Below are 19,274 nucleotides of genomic sequence, written 5' to 3'. Positions count from 1 at the left end.
ATAAGTATGTTCCAAGAAATTTAGTTCTCATTTATTTCTAAAATGTATAGAAAAAGAGGTTCACACTGGCTCAGGTAACTTCCAAGATCACAAAACTGCTAAGTGTGAGAGCCCAGCTCTGAAACAGGAAAATACACATAATCACAGAGTTATTCTACAAGAAAGACTCAGAAAATGGAAAGTAGTAAAGTTTTATTAAAGTACACATTTTGTATAGGGTAGAAAAAAATGAGGCCTGAAAGATAGATGAGAACCATGTTGGAGACCACTACAAAGCGGCTCTGGGCAAGATTTTAATTTTACTGATTGTCTTTCTACATTCATCTGTGAGTCTGTCCTAGGCCTCAGTCCCTTGCCTGGTATGGGAGCTGATTCATAGTAAGTGAACCTCTATAAATCACTGGTCCTGGCTGAGCCCTGTAGTGGCCCGTGAGGCCAGAGATACCTCAAAGGGCAAGATAAGGCCACAGCTACAGACACTTGGCTCCACCCCAATTAACAAGAGAGAGACTACAGCTACAAAATTACTCCTACAGTCTCACTCCTACCATGTCTTCATGATAAGACAGTGCTACTAAATTAACATGATTCATTACTTAGAGACATCGTTAAAGTGACTCCAAAGATCCTGCTCATTGCCTGTGCTTTACTCACTCTCCCCCGCTTTTGTACTTGGTCCTAATAAATGTGGGCTAATCCAAAAAAGACTTTGTCTTAACCCTCAGAGTCTCGAGCTCAAATAAAGTGTTTTGACCCTCATAGAGCCCTAAAACCATATCACTTGTGTTTTATTTAAACCTCCACCATATACTTGTTTGGGAGATCAGAAACCTAGGTCAAGACCCAATAGAACCAGAGCAGGTAATTCCCAAGTGTATCGTGCCTAAAAGGTGAAAATTCAGTTCTGAAATAATTCATGGGATCCAGAGATCTTGGGCATGGAGTCAGAGTAGACAGATACTAAATGACACAAATCTACACACCAGGCAGTCCCCTGCACACTGATATTTAATACATGGAGGTAAACATAGTTATTATACCCAGTCATAAAAGTAATACACAAAGAAACTCAGTGCCTAGCTCAAGATAGTAGCTCCAGCTAAGTAAAAGAGTCAGGTCTCTGCTCTTGTTGGAATATAGTTTGATTCTTCTAAAACTCATGCTGAAACTCATCCCAGGAAACTGTTGAAAAGGTCATGAGGCTTTAAAATGGGCTTTTGGTTTTGTCAAGAAGGTGTTCACGGATTTCTCTCACAAGAGTGAGTTCTTGCTCTCCTAGCTCTGGATCAGTTAATGTGAAAGCAGTTTCCCATAAAGTCTGCCTTGTTTCTTCCACTTGTGCCTGCAAGTCCTTTGACTCTCAGCTATGAGTTGAAGAAGCTCTAGACTGTCCTCAAAAGCCAAGCACATTCTGTGCTATGTTATTGGATTTGTCAGCCTCCAGAATGATAGATTTAGACTTCCTTCCTTCATAAATTACCACGCTTCAATTATATTTTTATTGTAAAAGTAAGAAGGCCAATTCTGCACCCAAAGAGTCTAGCTTCAGTGACATGCCTTTTCACTACTGTGCCACCACAATTGTATCCAAGCTCTTGTATGCTGGCTGCACTAAGGAGCAATGGTTGGGAAAAACAGAGGCAACAGTGCCTACTATGAGGTCAGTGTAATGTCTTCCATATTCTTTAGGCAAGAAAGCAAATTCAGAGAAGTCAGATTTACCCTGGATCAAAAGACATGTGTCAGAGTTGGGATTTGATTCCAAGAATGTCAGATTCAAAACCATTTATGCTTATTTTTATGTTTGTCCTCTTGTTAATTAAATTTCTGTAAAATATTACAGGTTCCTGATCATCTGGGTCTATAATGGAGAAGATTTATTCTCTGTAAATTCAGTATTCAAAGATGATTCCCAGGGAGTGATGTGCTTAAGTATGTCAGAAAACTATGCCCAAATTGCCATCTTTTCTTATCGTTTCCTATCATGAGGCTCTCCTGTGACTAATGGCTGAAGCAGAGACTACAGAGCATGGCCTTACTTAATGTTAATAAGCATCATCCCAGTGAGCAGATCATTATGGAAAGCATTATGTCTGCTTTTCCAGGAACTATTTTCAAAATGGAATTGATCTTGAAATGCAACAAAAGTAAATGCTTTAGACTTGCTGTTTTCTTTTTCCCTTTACTCATTTGTCTTAGTATAATTTGAGCTTTGAGGAATGCATCTTATTTCTACTGAGTATATGACTTTATGGTGAAGTTGCATCCTGAGACAGGAAATGTTATTCTGCAGAAGGCATTAGATATTTCCATCCTCTAGCAGACGAATTACGACCATATGTCTGCTTAATAAATGCTACAGGGTTGCATTTAACTGAAATCCAGACTGGGATACTCAGTGTAACAAAGAGAACCAGAGAAAGCACTAGTTGGGTGCCCTGCCACCTCTCTGTGGATCTGCTTTGTGTCCTCAATTGCACAGATGAACAAATAACTGATGAGCTGCTGTGGTGCCCTCTAGCTAGGGGTGGCTCTCAAGCAAATAGAGTAAGGCTATTTCAGGCTGAGTGGTGTCAAATCTGTTAGGTCTAGTCTTCCTCAAAGCAGCATTAGCAGTATTTTAAACCAATATGTGGTTCACATGATATATCATTTGAGCAACATTGTTCTAGAGCTTTTACCTCACCCACCAATTTTAGAATACACAGTACAGTCCGAGGTTTGTCTTTGTTTTGCTGAACAGAAAGAAAACCCTCTTCTGATACTTCAAGACACTTTGCTTATCTTGTACAAATACAATGTTCAGAGAAATATATAAGGAAGGACAAGGTTTAGTTTTCCTCATTGTAAAACAGGGAACTTGTTCAGACCCCAAAACTCATTCTTAACTATAAGTATTCTTGAAGACTGAACCCAGTCCCATGCAGGCACATTCATAAAAACCGGTACATTTTGGAGCATTATGAAGACTTTCTCTCTCATCTATACAGCCACTTTTTAAACAAAGGATTTATTTTATGAAATTCTAATATTCTAAATGTGAATAAACATGTCTTAAACCTAAACATGTTGTTAGCATTTCTCATCCATACCTGGATTTTTTAGTCTCACTCCCAAACAAAACCTTGCAGAATACACCACATTAAAATAATGTCATCTCCAAATGAATAAGGTGACAAAAGGACATAATGCAGAGGAATTAACACATGGTTTCTCTATTGCAAGTGTAAAACGGCAAACTCACCAACGGGAAGAGACGATCACTAACTACAGGAAGGAACCTATCACATTAACAGGTATGACTCAGTTATGTAAGTCACAGAGTGATGAGCAGCCCAGGGCTCAGGTGAGTGTCACTGTACTCTGTCACTAGCAGTCCTGCTCAAGAGCTAGTTAATGATTCTGAGTTCTTTCAACTCATTGCAAGTGACCCGTAATGCTATTTCACAATTTTCCTTAAAATTTCCAGGATCAGAAGCTCAGATGAAAAATGAACTGCCTTTAATTTGATCGAAGCTAGATCGAAATAGTGATGACATGGAAGGAAAAAAATAATGAGTTCATTCAGTTGGAGAAAGATTTCAACCATGAACAGATCCAGTCCTCACTTGTAGACCTACAAATGATCTTCACACTGGATCAGCCACAGTACCTTTAAGAATTATATCCAAAAGCCTATTTTCTGCAAATGATAATGCAGTGATTTTTATACATATAGAACTACATTTATAACACAGATAAGCAAGATGACAAATGCTCAGTTTTGGTTTGAGGCTGGATGTCCCCCCAAAGCCTCATGAAGTCATGGAGTCAAGCTTCTAGAGCTTCTGAATGACTCATGATTTAATGCTGGGACTTTGAGTGTGAGTGCTACACTCCAAGTGGGTGTGGACTACATACATTATAAGGGACAGAAACAGTCTTCTCTCCATGCCCTTGCCCTTTTGCTCTTGTGGCTTGTACTGGTTTCCACCGTAATGAACTGTTGCCCTCTGCCACATGCCACTTTACCTTGGAACCAGCCAATTATAGACTCCACAAATTGTAGGCTAAATAAATGTTTCCTTCCTTAATTTTGGTTGTTGGGTATTTTGTTTCAGCAATGAAGGAAAATTAACCGAGACACTCACCAGTAGCACTGTCCTCCTGTGTGTCCTTCTCTTACCAGAACACTGATATTCTGCTGTGTTGTTTAGGGTGAATATGGACTGAGTTCTGGGCAGTTTGGTGCTAGCCAAGACATGTAGGTATCACTTGAAATCTGACCCATAAAACTCAGCCATGCATGATCTTGCTCTCTTTCCCCAACTGATCATGAAATGATACAGATTCTGAAAACTAAGAAGGGATCAGAGCCATAGAACAAATAGTGACACAGTTTATGATCTATTACAGAACACAAAACCTACTCACCACCAACTCATAACAAACAAAGACATCAGTAATAACAATTACTGTGTTGAAACTACTGAAATTTTGGAACTTGACTCAGAGTAGCTACAATCAATTGGCTATTTTACACAAGTAGTTTCTTTTGTACCACCCACTTACTCTAACAATTTTCTCACTTGGCTGTTGCTGAACAGAAATTGAAAATGTCATTACATTTATTAATAAATGGGAAAATGAATAACAAGAAGTCATTTGACTCCTTTATTGTCATACAATAAAGTGTAACTCGGGTGCCCTAAGCAAGGAAGCATCTAGCTGTCATCGACCCAACCAGGCAAAAGCAACATCGCCATGTGTCTGGGTTGAAAGACGGCTGTACTTAAGGATTAACCTTTAAATAACTGCTGACGGACCTGATGGAACTCTGCCAGGGGCATCTCTAACTTCATACAGAAACCAAACAGACAGAACATTCAGAGCTAAAATGAAGAAATATCGAATTATGTTTGGGATAGGATGGGGCAGAAAGTTGAAGGCAGGAAATTCAAAACCATAGCACAATCTACTGGTCAGTCCTACTTACTCAGTCCCCCAACATCTCCCTGAGGAAAGATTGCTGTGTGTACCTCTGCCAAGTGATGTTGGCATGTGTATATTATTTGTATTTCCTCTTATCTTTTGCTGCATTAATAAATACCAGAACCGAGAGAAGCCTGTTAGCTGATTTCAAATATATCTGGATTAGGTAGCTATAGCAATAGATCTTGACCTAGATTCCTGGCCACATAACTCTCATAGAAAAACAGCAACTAATGGTAACAGATCTATTAAAGCTAATATTGCCTTAAAATATAGTATCCAACCCGGTACTGTGGCTTTTTTTCTGAGCCTTTCCAAAATGAACACATTTTGCACATAACATGAATTGATATGAACATATTAAGCACAGCTGGCTGCCATTCTATAATAGTATCAATTGTAAAATGTTCTGAATATTTTTCAAAGTAGTTCTACTCAAAGAGAACATGTTGGGAGCCTGCCGTATTACCCATGAGAATATAGCCACAAGATGGCGTCCGCCTACCGCCTCGCTGCTCCCCCGCCCATCATGTGCCCAAGATGGCGCACACATCCTGCTTCCTGGTTCTTGCTCGGCTTACTGTCCCCGCCATATATGGTAATGATTGATTGCTTCATTGTTGCCGCCCAATCGCCTGTCCCCACGTGTAATCCCATGATTGGATAACATTAGCTATATAAGCCCAAGTATAGGAAGTGCCCGACACACAACACGTAGGAAGCCGTCAAGGACGGATGTGTATTGAGGTTGTAGCCCAGTCAATAAAGGAGCCTGCAGAGACAAAGTGTCCATGTGCCTCATTCTGCGGGACAGACGCAGCGCCGGACAAGAACATATTGTAGCAGAGAACCTACAAATTTACTAGAATATCTTTCACTAGTGTAGCCTAAAAATAGTCTCCTAGTCTATCAAGAAGTATTACTTAGGAAAGGAAGAGTTTTAACCTTCTGCTCAACAGAAGGTTAATGTTCAGTATCCTCTGTTAAAATACGATTGACTCGTATATATTTATACAGCTCTTGTAATCTCATGAGTCATTTTAGATATGACAATTACAGATAAAAAACATCTCTGGAACTCACCAAAGTGCAAACACAAAGTGCACTCAAAAGAATCAGCACTTGTCTAAGTGTCAGATTTCCACTTCCTCTGAGATCCAAGCTGGTTTCACGTGTGTTCCTTAAGCCTCTACGGATGTGGTTATTGTCTACCAGGCTGCAAACTTTAAAAGGTAAGCAAGCACTGACTTGGTGAACGATAGGAAGTGCTTTAAGTGTATCCAAGAAATATTTTAATTTCTTTCTTTTCTCTGTCTCTACTAGCAATGTGCTGGAAAAAACTGAATATTAAAGGCCAGAATGAGAGCACATCAAGATGGACTTGTGAGGCTGAAGAACCTAACCGATCTAGTGTCTCTTATTCCATGTAATTCCCACTCCTCTGCCCTGATCTTTTTAATCTATTGCTGCTGGTTAAATACAGCTTCACTGCTTTCCTGCAGGACTTTATCAGGACAATGAGCATAAATATCTCTTGATGATTGAATATTAGAAAAATGGTTTCCTTTTCTAGCTCTAAATATATTTTTCAAAGACAATGTTATTCAAAATGCAGCATAATCCTCCTCTGTAAGAAAATATTTTCTGCTCTTATAATTAAATCAGCAGTTACACAGCACCTCCTTTTTAAGACTATAATGAATATACTCTCAAGTAAATTAGTGATAGTAACTGTTGGTAAGAATTTGTATTACAGGAAGTTTATAAAATAATTTCAAGTTATTTTAATGCTCCTTAACGCTACAGTTAATACTCATGCTAATATTAATATTAGTATCAATCAGCTGCTAGAGTGTGTTTAAAATTTGTGAGCATTTCTAGTAGAGGAGCAGAGGTGGGCGGATGCCTGTATCAATTGTTTTCTCCAGCCATTAGTCAGGAATAGTAACAGAATGAATGATTTTGTCTTCTTTGTGTGGCCCCCCAACTGAAAACTTTCGCCTTTATGAAAAAGAGCATTTATTTGGTAAATGTGTCGAAGTGGCCCATGCCACCTCTTCTTTGCGACCTCTCACATTTGGTCACAGCGAGGGCCTGAGAACTTCCTGTCTGTGTGCCATGGATACAGCAAGATGTGACCTTTGCACCTCCAACTCCAGCAGCTTACCTGAAAACCGGGGAGCATCTGGCCTTTAAGTATGGTTTCATTGTTATGTTGAGGAAAAACGTGGTGATAGCTCAAACCTCCACTAAGCAGTGGCAGAGTAAGATTTCTTTCTTCTGGGACAAAGTGTTCCTGAGCTGATCTACGGTTGAGAACTAAACCAATTGCAGAAAAATAGACTCCGTGCTATGGTAGGCCACAGGGAATAATGATCTCAAGACTATTCCCCACTGGTCACAGCAGGACCACTTCTGAAATGCACTGTGCTATTAGGCAGGACATGATATGCTTGGTGAGTGGTAATCGTGGACCAGTCTTGAATCATGAACCACAGAGCTTCTCACTTTCATACTCAAAGATGCATTCATCTGGCTTGGACATGGAGTTTTGTAATGATGGGAGAGACCATGCCATGCATTGCACAGGTATTCTAAAGGCTTTCCTAGCCAGGTGTGATGGCACATGTCTGTAATCCCAGCACTTGGGAGACTGAGGCAGGAGGCTCCCTATGAATTCAGGGCTAGCTGGAGCTACACAGTGAGCTCAAGGTTAGACTGAATTATAGAGTAAATGTCTGTCTCAAAATACCAAAAAAATATTTTGAAAGACATTCTTACTATTAACATAATCAATATATTAAGAAAAGAGTTATAATAAAAATTTGGGGCAACTCTGAAATTCTCTCAAATTAAAGCAATGGAGAGGATCACAGAAAATTAATGTTGTCATTTGGGCATGATAACACTTCAGATCTTGTTTTCTTAAGAGACATGTCATTGCCCAACCTGAATGTCCTGAAGAGCATTGGCCATTCAGGATAGTTCACCTCACGCTCCTGTACCTCCCCTCCTGGAGACTGATTGCAAGAATCCAGCAGAGTGCTAGATTATTAGGATGAGGAAGAAAGAGGGAAAATTTTGATTAACACATCACTAATATGCAGCCCATAAATTTTTTGCCAAGTTGAATGATGTGAACTGTCAACCTGTGACCCCCTAACCATGTAGTAGTAAAACTTTGTTTACACTAGACTTCCTTCCAATGAGTAACAAAGGTATGCTTCTCCCAAAGAGCGGGGGGGGGGGGGCATGATTTTTTAAAAGTCAATAATGTGTGTTTAGGGACATGTCGTGGTTTTGTTTATTGCCTTTGTTACCCAGTAAGTTAAATGTCTCCCAACTCTAAAGATTGCTCCCATTAGGACTGGTGAATAAGTATATGGGCCCAGAAGAGACAAACAAAAAGAATCTGAAATAGATGCTATGCAGAGAGGAAGTCGTGCGTGGGTGGCTCATGACCTTGCTGAAATTTGGCTGAAGTGCTTCCTTATTTCTAGTGTGAGTATATTCAATATAGTAATGAAACATAAAATAGAGCTAACAAATTTCATATGCACAATAGATAGTGTATTTAAATGTAGAGAGGAGGTTCACTGATGGTTCATTGTGTTTAAATGTAGAGAGGAGTTCCACTGATGGGTCTCCATACCACTAAAATAAACAGTCCACAGAGTCCATACAGTTTTAATTTTTGTTATATTCTCAAAATGGTGGTCTCCATTTAGCAGTAAGCAATAATTTCACTGCAGTCATGGAGATGATTGGTGTCACAAGAACTGGTCAGCTCTCATTTTGGATCTATATTTACTGAACACCAAGGTCTGATGCCAGTGGCAAAAGCTGGCATGTTAAATAGCTAACAGTAAAAAGACAGAGGAGTTGGAAGCCTCAAGGAAAACAGAAGAAAATTTAGTCCGACTGAGAAGATCACGAGAGCACGGGCTATGGGCTGGGGGAAGGAGAAGTAGGCTGTCAGCTGAAAGAAGAGGAAGCTGAGAGACAGTGTCCAGGATAGTAACGGACCCTGAGAGAGGGAAGGGGGCATGGAATAATCCAGCCTGAGCTGTGGGGAGTCAGTTAGGGAGCCCTCAGGTGTGACTGACAGGGCCATGGGGAGAGGTGACACCCTAAGAGATGCCATCCTCCAACCTTAGATAGGGTCAGGGACTAAAGAGTTTAGACCTTCTTTGACCACGGAGTGTTTTTTAGGGAAATAGTTATGTGATGTTCTTTCCATCTCTCTGCAGCTCATTCCTTGAGCCTACTCATGTCTTACCCATGATGCTGTGATTCTGCATACACTTGGCAAACTATCCCTTATCATTATCTGGTAACATTTATGCCTCTATATGAAGAACGGGATGACTGGGTGAATTTAAGTGACTTTATGTCATCCACACTCGTATCAGTCTTCTCTTTATAGTTGTGATATATGGCCAATCATTTAACAGTACTAAAAATTTAAAAGTCACATTTCTTACCTGGTCCAATTATGTCAACATGACCTTGAAGGGAATCTTACTCACTACAAAAGAGAAACCCTCTTGATTATGTTCTATACGTGGAGAATTTTAAGTGGCTCTGCTTCTTACAAAGTCCTCCACATTTACTGCAAGGATCCATCCTACTAATCTTTAGCCACCTGTGTCTGAATTTACAGATGTGTTACAGGGGACACTTAGTTTCAAATCCTATTTTTGGTTTGTAATAAAATTGCTCTGTATTCACAGGTACACAATTAGAAATACATTCATAACCATTATCTGTTTACCATGAGTTTATTTTTACAAATACATGGATTTACAATATATTATTTCACAAAAATCTAGCTCAAACTGGGCCAAATCAACCTAAAATATCACTCAGCCTTGCCCTTTGTCAGTCTCTCCAACATCTGATCTGCATAAAAGGAAGAATCTTAGATTGGTATCTTTCTGAGTTTTTTTGCATTACATTCACCATGCTCCAAAAGTATATCCAGGATACTTCGTGTACTTTTGCCAAGGCTTCTGATTTTCCTTGCTATTTGCTTCAAAAATCTTCAAATTTCATCTTCTCTGATTCACAGGCCGGTAGTTTTTTGGCTTTATTATTCTCAAGGTCACTTCATTATAACAAGGTGTCTTTCTTTAATTTTTTTTATTTAAAGAGAACAAAACAAAAAAAAGTAAAAGGGTACAAGTAATACACAATTTCAAAAAAATAAACAGTAAGAAATCACTAGTTAATAGATTACATATTATCATCTTAGAGATAGTTGCTCAAGTTACAAAATTAAAGCATACGAAGTGGACATTCAAACAGTGAGAATGCAAACAATTCTGTTCAATGATCCAACAAAAGCTTAGTAATATGGTCATCTATCTTACACACTTAAATATATATGCAGTTATATCCTTTAGAGCACTTTCTTTTCCTCTCTTTTTTACAATAACAATTACACATTTTGGGTTTTATTACTCCCATAGTTCTTATTATTTTTTTTGAAGAGAATAAAACCAAATGTGACCAAACAAAAAGGAGTCAGTCAAAACAAAAGGATGGACATAGTATATTATGTAAAAACAGAATATCAGATGATCAACAATGGTTACCATAATGCCTCTTGCTATCTTAAAAAGACTTGCCTATATCATCAGATATAATAAAATTGAACAAAACAGTACTGAACAAAACCAATAAAACCTAAATATTGGAGACCTTACAGGACTTCAAAAGAAGATAATAGAACCAGAATGGGTATCATAGTGAATCTTACTGCTTCAGAGTAGTTGTCTATACCCTCAAACTTGATACTATCAAAAAAAAAAAAAAAAAACAGAATAGAGTAAAATCGGTAAAAACAAGACGGTGACAGCAACAAAGGGTTCAAATCAAGTTAATAGGAAAACAAAAATGTTACTATAAGAAAACAAGACATCATAAGAGCTAGTGCTGATTTAATATCATCTTGTTTTGAACTCCCATCAAACTGTTGTTCTTCTGTCTCCATTGGTTTTATCATGTTTGTATCTTATTGGATTTTATTATATATGATAGTATAAACAAAAATTTTATAGGCAAAGAGATAATATAGAAACCATTGTTCATTTTCTGTTAGCTGGTTCTAAATACCCTGTAATACTTTCATTCTCGTGAATGGTTTCACACTGTCTTGATATGTCTGATGCTGTAGTAAACGAAGTTATACTCAAATATTTCAAGGAAAGAGACACTATGGTAACTACTATTATGTCAGGTTATCTTGTAGAGTGAAACACTGTTGCTTAAATTGTTCGGTTCTGACCTGTGTTGTTATGTTGTTATGTCCTCTTTTATCTCAATCTCCCCTTTGTTTTCTTTTATAAAATTAATTTTTTTAATTAAGGGAAAAAATAAATTAAAAAAAGTAACAAGTTGTCTTTCTGTTCTCTCCCTTCCTCCCTCCTGCACTGCCCGGGAGCCTCTGGAGACATCCCAGTGCAGTGCAATGTCTGTTTCACTTGGCTGTTTACGGTAACTCAGGCTTTCATTCATCTCTTTAGCATGCGCTGTCAAATTAATCTTTCTGTCTCCATGGAGCCTCTCTAGCTTTCTGTTTACGAATTGCTGGGTTTTCTTTTACACTGTTTATCTGGCCTCTCATCAAACAGAAATCTACAGGAAGCTGCTTTCTGCACAGGCACTCAATGCAAACAGGCTCAGTGTAAATTACTTCAGAGCTACAAGATTCTGAAGCACCTTGGAAGACAAATTCTCTTGTGTTCCTGACATTTCTACAGTGAACAGACTTTTATTGGAGTGATTTTCTTTGGCAGCTGGTCACCCCTCAGTAACCCAGACAGGATAAGGCTGGTTTGCTATGGGAGCAGTGGTTTTCTTGGGCTATGGACAAGGATTGCGTGACCTACATATTCCAGTCTGTGTTCCAACAGACTTTTGCTTCCTTGAAAATTTCCTACATATATAAATTACATCTTCTATTAGGGAGGAGTCTTCCTTAGAAACTTGAGGGCACTGTACCATGCTAAGCTCTGTACTCAATTCTGGTTACTAAGATATATTAATCCACAGTCTATAGGAAACAGATGATCAGGCAACTGTCGCAAGCAGCAAGCACTCTGTGGGAGCATTTGGACAGCTTCTTGGGAGCACAGAGAAGTGCTTACCTGGCCTGAGACGTCAGGGTGGGCTTCGGGGACTTGAAAGACCAGGAGAAGGAGACTGCAATGCCATAGATTATTATATTATAAAAGTCAGTGTGGTGCCAGGGAAGATTAATGAAATTCCTCTGTAGACAACAGAGGGACCTGAAGAAGAAGTCACACCCCTTATTATCTCAGAAGTTCTAGGGAACATCCAGAAAGTTGTCAAATGTTCTCCAGGATGACTGTGCCTATGGATACAGGATTGCTTCAGGATTCTCAGGTGACAAGCCCGTGAAATCTCCAGGGAATCTCTTGGCTGAGTTCTCCCTTACATCATTAAACAATAATTCTTTTTTTAAAAAAATATTTCATTCTGGAAAAAGTATCTTTCATTTGGAATCAAGGCAAGATTACACCAACAAATATTTTGCCACTTCTCAGTTGAGCTAGAGGTCAGGAGAAGAGAACAAGATTCTCCTGCCCCATTTATCTGATGTTTGGAGGAGTGACTGTCCCCTGGCCTCCTAGCCCATCCGCTCCTGCCTCCCTGACTGTTGGTGAGTAGGACAAAGGAAGCAGACATGGCAGATGGGAGCAGCCCTGCTCCTTCCTCATGTATGCCGGGGATCTGAGCCCACAGGAAATGTCTGTGGCGGTTCCTCAGGCCGTGCAGGGGGAGGGGAAGCCCCGCTTGGCTCTGCCCTCAAGTTTCTCCTGTCTGCCTACAATTGGCTGCATAGACCTGTCCAATTTGGGAGCTCAGCATTCTGAATAACATCCTTGACTTAATATAAGTAACGTTCTTGGTATAATCTTTGTAAATTTTCACTGTGATGTTTCGATCTCTATGTTCTTGAATTCTTTAGCTTCTTTTCCATTGGTTCTGAATATGAAGGAAAGACCAGGAGGCTTTCTGAGGTTTCCTCAAACCACAACAGTGCTGGGCAGGTATGATGATGCAGGTCTGTAACCCAGCACTTGGGAGGCTGAGGCAAGAGGATCACCATGCATTTGAGGGCATGTGAGGCTATATAGTAAGTCCAAAGCCAACCTGTAGTACGTACAGTGACTCTGTCTCAAAACAACAACCAAAGACCCTTAGGATTCTCATGGTAAATCATTATATTTGCATTTTCCGCAATAGGCCTAGCATCTGTGAAGCTGCTTACTATGAACCAGGCTCCAACAGAATGACCTTCTCCAGGACCCTGGTAGTAACGGTTTTTGAGACTGCCATGCACAGACCTACCTCAGGCAGCTGCACAAATGAACAGAATTTCAGCCTGAATCAAAAGACAAGTATGAAGTCAGCCTGCAGGAGAAGGAGAAAGTGGGCAGGAGAGAGGAGCAGGAGCACCCAGAGTCCTGGGGGAATCTGTTTCCATATCTCAGCCACTGTTTTGCCCTTAGAGTCTGTGGTGTACCTGGGAAGCCTGGTCATGGAACCCTTTATTTTAACTAGTTCTGCTAAACAGTGGCACCAGCACCTTCACAAGCACACCACTGTGTAAGAGGCGCCGGGCCATGGTGGTCCCCTCTCCAAGCTGTCCACCGCTTCACGTATGGTTCTGTTTTGCAGGTGGGCTCACCAGGACAGCAGAGAGTGTACTGGAGTACCGCGTTTTAGTGCGGTGTTCAGGCCTTGCTGCTCCTGAATTTGGCAGGGTCCCACACTGAGATAGGAACAGGGCTGGGATGGGCTGGGGTTTCCAGACACAGTGTGATGGCCATGTCCCTAGTGACAACTCAGGACACACAGATGCTCAGTGCAGGAGATCCAGGAGCGGGGTCACAGATGGCCACACTCTGGGTCCTCCCAGCTCTGTGGATTGGGGTGGTGGGCTCTTCCTTCAGTTTTATTTTCATTAGTCCATGTTTTTAGTACATTATGATGGCATTCCTTGGGGGGAGTGGTTCGTGGCCTTAACACATCTTTGTGAAAAATTACAGGGTGTTTAAGTGTGTTTGTCTTATTTATTACACTTAACCTGACAGTCTTAGGCTGCATCTGCTTCCTGCAAATGACTCAAGTTTAACCCTCTTTGTGGCACAGTTGCACTCCATTGTGTATGGACAACACAGATGACTGACTCATCTTCCCTGCCTCAGGCCTGGACATAAAGTACTGGTGAGGGGGCTGGGAAACCCTTACACCAAAGGGCCATGAGTGCATCAAGATGCAGCACCGGCCTGGAGCACCTGTAAGTTAGCATTCCCCATGAACACTGCCACACTTTATAAAACAACACTATATAGCAAATGAATACCACAATAGCACAAGAAAGACCACTAAAATAAAAGCTTTATATTTAGTATCTGTAACTGAAAACAGTTTCCCGCTTTTTGAACAAGGAACCCACATTTTAATGACTCCTTGGCCTCTGCCAATTGCAGCCGGAAGATCCCTATTACGTTTAAGCAGAGAGGTGCTAAGGGATGCATAATCCTTTCACACAGCTGTACGCGTTAGGACCTCTTTAATGGCCTCTGTCGCAAAATTCCGTTCTAAAAACTGTTCTAGTTGTTCAAATCTTTATCCAACATTAAAAGGTAAAATCGCCTAGAGTCCTCTTTTACTTGTCTTTTGCTCTTATGGTGCCTAAAATTATATTCCTGGCATAAAATTCACACTCATTGTATGTATAAAGAATAAATGTCAATGCCACCAGTCCTTAAGACAAGAATGCTTCCAAGAATCACCACCGCACATCCAGCCCTAATGACAGATAAGAAGAAAGGCTTAGTCTATCAGAAGTGTATTGATAATGGCCTAGCAAAGGCCTGATTTCCATCCTGCACTAATGCAGGACTGGGAGTGCAGATAAACACTGCTCCACAGGTAACCTGAACTCTCAAGTCAGGGTACACAAGTCCCATTGGAAACGATTTGCAAACATTCTATCCACTTAACTCTAAATGCCAAAATATTTAACAACACATTTTGTATAGTTTCCAAAGTACTTCTATTTATCAAATATGTAAGCAAATATCTTATTTTAAAAATAATAGATTGTCATTGTATCTTCTCTCGCCTTTCTGTTTTCGTTTTAGCTTCTTCGCAAGAGAGAAAAACATACACATACATGGAGAGAGAGAGAGACAGACGGAGGGAGAGAGAGAGACAAGAGACAGAGAGACAGACAGAGAGATAGAGAGAGAGAGAGAGAGAGAGAGAGAGAGAGAGAGAGAGAGAGAGAATTTATATCCAGGGGAGAAAAGAGAAAGAAACAGGTAATGCAAATAGATGAGAGGAGAAACTAAGAACCTTGAAATCAATCCCCACTAACCTGGATGAATCAGATTCAGCTGCATCTTCTTCCTGATTCTCACCTGAAGAAGAATAATGCCACCCACACTGCAAGGCTCTGCTGGGGAATAAGCGAAATGACACACGTGGACACAGCCAGCAAGGCACCATAAACATATCTGGTACCAGTCACTGAGCTGAATGAGCGCTCTGCATTCCTGTGCAGAGAAATCTCCTTCCTGAGGCCCTGGCCACCAGCTGAGCCTATCTGAGTGCACGCCCGCCAGTTAGCATTATTTCAGGAAGCACTGCCTTGAGTGACACCCATAAGGCACAAGTGCTAACAGTGCTCATCCTGGGTAGACTTAAGTCGGGTCTATGAACACACCTGGAAAAGCTTCTGCACATTGAACATTTCTTACCCTTGGAGTCTGCAGGCAATGAGACATTATTTGAGCTCTATTTTTTCATAGCTAGACTTTCAAATATCACAAAGGTAAAACGCCCACTTCTCACAAAAGCAAGAGAGGACTGAGCAAACACAAAACCCACTGAGCAAGGGCAATTAATGTTATTTTATGAAGCAACATAATTCTGATAATAAAAAGCATTAAAACCAAATCCCTAGATTTTGCCTTAATTCACAGCACTGACAGGCAAATTCCAGAGGTGGGCTTGATAATTCATGGAACTTCATTTGTCTATTTGCCTTTTCACTTTGCTTTAAAAATGTATTTAATCTTCTTTTGTTTTTTAACATTTTTTAAAAACCTGAGCATAGGTTTACTTACTTTGTAGTTCTTTTAAAAACCACACAGATATTTCATATACTAATTCCCACTGGAAGATGCAAATAATATAGAATTTTATAAGAGAATGCACTTTTATCTTACACCCGTGGGTGTAAAAGTGAATAGTACACACATTTCTAGTCTTTATATATTTACATATGTATGGGAATAATTATTTTAAAAAGGCATAAAATAATTATATATAGTACTTTTTATTTTTCTTTCTTTTCCTCAAAAATATGTTTTGCAGTGCATATATGTATGTATATCTGTTTGTACATACACACGCTGAGAATTTCAAACCAATGCAGCCTATTCTATGAGTAAACACCCAAGATAACTATAAATGTACCATTATAGGTAGATATTTTTGCTGTTTCTAATTTTAAGTGAATTAAGAAATAGAGGGAAAAATTACTATAAGTATGTGCTCCTGCGTGTGACTCTCTTTTCCAAAATTTGTTCCAAAATGTAAAACTGATGGAATCAAGAAAAATACATTCTTTGAGTGTAGAATGGTGTCTGTCAAGTGTTGTTTCGAAACAGTTTCACCAATGTATTATTTCAGTCATGTGTGAGGTCTTAACCATACATCAACCAACACAGATTAGAATCAATGTTTTACAGTTCCTGAGTGTCTTATTACAGGTCCTCTGTTACAGGGGTGCGGTTATCTGAACCGTCTGGGTCTGAACTGCTTCACCTCTAGAATGAGAATGATGGCAACACCTATCACACAGGTCAACTCCTAGGTTCTATTTGTTTGTTTTTGATTTTTTTCTAAACGTTGCTTCTTTTCCCAACAGATTGTATCTCCTTGCTCCTTGATTGAGCCAGTTAACACACAGTTAATAAGGATGCCAGGCTCTTTCTGGTTGCTAGGAACAAACTGTGTGATAAGACCGAGATGACACTGTCACCTGGTTGTATCCTTGTGAAGAGCAGGAAACACAGACAAACACAATGATGCAAAAGGTTTCCTCAGGTGAAAAAGTCATCAAGAAAGTTTCGGGCTGAGAGGTGCTGAGAGTTCTAGGAGTGCTGCTGTGGATATGGTGGCTGAAGAATGCGGGGACCCCGAGAGGTGGAGGAGTTCACCTGGGGCAGCAGTGCTGATGAGGAAGCAGAGGGACGGAATGTGTGAGTAAAGACAGGTGGCAGCTAAGAGGACTCAGGGACAACACTCTGAAGGCCTCAGAAGGCGGCAGAGGGTTTTACTTTTATCCTAAGTGCTGTGGGAAGTCAGAGTACTGGTGTTTGCACTGCTACTCATCAAGTTAAAAATTTTAACATCTTGTGTCTTACTGAAGCAGATACCTGGACTGTGGACATGAACAGCACCCTCATGCCTGGGAAGCAAAGCTCGCAGGGAAGGGCGACACCTCAGCCACTGACCCTAACCCTCACCCACTCAGGTTCAAAGATGCAAAGAGGAACAGAGGCATCAGCTCAGGAACTGTGCGCCCCTGTCACATCCACAATCCAGTAGCTCAGCCTGAGCCACCATTTCCTTTCTTTCCTGCCCAGTGTCCTTGCCAGTTGACTGACCAGGAACAGGACCCCTGACTGCACTCACGAGAGCACTTCTGAGAAGCATCTGAGAGCCCTGCAGGCTGCAGCACACACAGCTCACCCCACAAGTGGCGAACCTACCTCTGCAGATGGTCCCGTTGCCCACATAGCCTGGTTTGCAGGTGCAACTGTGCCCCTGGACGGTGTTGGTGCAGATGGCATTCTCATCACAGTTGTGCTGCCCACTGCCACATTCATCGTTCTCTGTTTTCAGGGAAGAGGGAAAAAGACAGTTACATTTTCTTGCCTTGGAAAAGTAAGTTATCCATGAAATGCTGGTGAGTAGCATGGAGGGGAGGTCCCTGCATGTCTGGGTGTCTCTGCATAGGATGTGGCTGAAATCTTAGCAAATCCAAAAGATGACTGAGTACCAGAGCAGCCAAACAACTTTGATTGTCACTGCCTCTGTCAGGTGAGACAGAATACCCGATATCCACAACATGAAGGCAGGCTAATTTGCCCATGGTTACAGTCTGTGATTGACTGGCTCCAACACAGAGAGATCAGGACAGATGAATGGAGAGGAGCAAGGCTGCCAAGTCCACAGTGGCCAGGAAGCAGAGAAGGGGACGGGAATCAGAGAGAGAGGAGCCAGGCACCACACAATAGCCCAGCTTATGACCCACCCAGTCACACCATGGGGTCTGCTGGGCCTTAGTCCTGTGAAGCTTTCTACCAGGATTAATGGTCCCAGTCACACAGTGGCTGAGCACTGCTGTGAGGCCACTGCTTCTGTCTCCTTAGAAGCCTTCCACAAAGACTACAAGGCAGTTGCTCTAATGGCGGGAATTTTGCAGTCCCTCTTCCAGGAATCATTTGATAGCTTCTGAAGGCACTTTAAGCTGCCAGGATTGGGGACAGGACTGAAATCCAACAATCAGAGACAAGGGTGCCATTCTTTATTGTATAGTACACAGTAGAACCCAAAGAAGAATTAACCAGTCCAAACGCCAGCAGCATGGCCCACTGGGAACCCTTACTCTAATAACCTACACTGGATAGCATGGCTCTTTTAGAGCAAAGAGAGTAAGGCTAAAGAGGAAGAGAGAGGTAAAGGAGCCTAGCAATGGAGAACTTACAAAGCAGGATTTGCAGAGGGGAGCACTGGTCACAGAGGTCACTGGTGAGCCCAGCACTGCGCTGAGGAAAGGGAGTTACTCTCAGAGCCCTACTTAAGGGGCTCCAGCAGGCTGATGCTCCACGTGGCCCATTTCATAGGGCTTGAAATTCCAGCCCTGGTCCTTGCCTCTATGCAGTGTTTTTATTTTGCATAGTCAGACAGCAGTCTGTTAAACATGGAAGGAAGTAGAGCCACACTACAAAGACGGCCTCAAATGGGCTAGAGACCAAGACCTCAGAACTAACAATCCTTTCCTCCCATGATTAGGAAGTTTATAAACTTATCGATGACTCCTCCATAAATTACAAGTGGGGAAAGTTTACGCATTTATTTAAGTTAACATCTGCTAGTATAACTCCATAACAAAATTAAGAAGAAAGACAAGGCTATTACAACCATAAAAGGACCTCATAATGGAAAAGGTTCCATTGTGCAAAATAGAG

General features: G+C 40.9%; 1 protein-coding gene across 1 annotated transcript in view; it reads right to left on the bottom strand.

The window, feature by feature from the left end:
• LOC100728849 (protein kinase C-binding protein NELL1-like) overlaps positions 1-19,274 on the bottom strand; it is a 510,642-nt gene that overhangs the window by 120,437 nt on the left and 370,931 nt on the right. The window contains exon 14 of the mRNA XM_063256784.1: positions 17,793-17,915. Coding sequence (XP_063112854.1) covers positions 17,793-17,915 — 123 coding nt within the window. The remainder of the gene's footprint in view (positions 1-17,792; positions 17,916-19,274) is intronic.

This window comes from Cavia porcellus, unplaced genomic scaffold (assembly GCF_034190915.1).
Source record: "Cavia porcellus strain 051 isolate PalLab524CR breed Dunkin Hartley unplaced genomic scaffold, mCavPor4.1 scaffold_9, whole genome shotgun sequence".
Lineage (NCBI taxonomy): Eukaryota > Metazoa > Chordata > Mammalia > Rodentia > Caviidae > Cavia > Cavia porcellus.
Note: the sequence above shows the minus strand (reverse complement) of the source record. Positions and strands in the feature narration are given on the sequence as shown.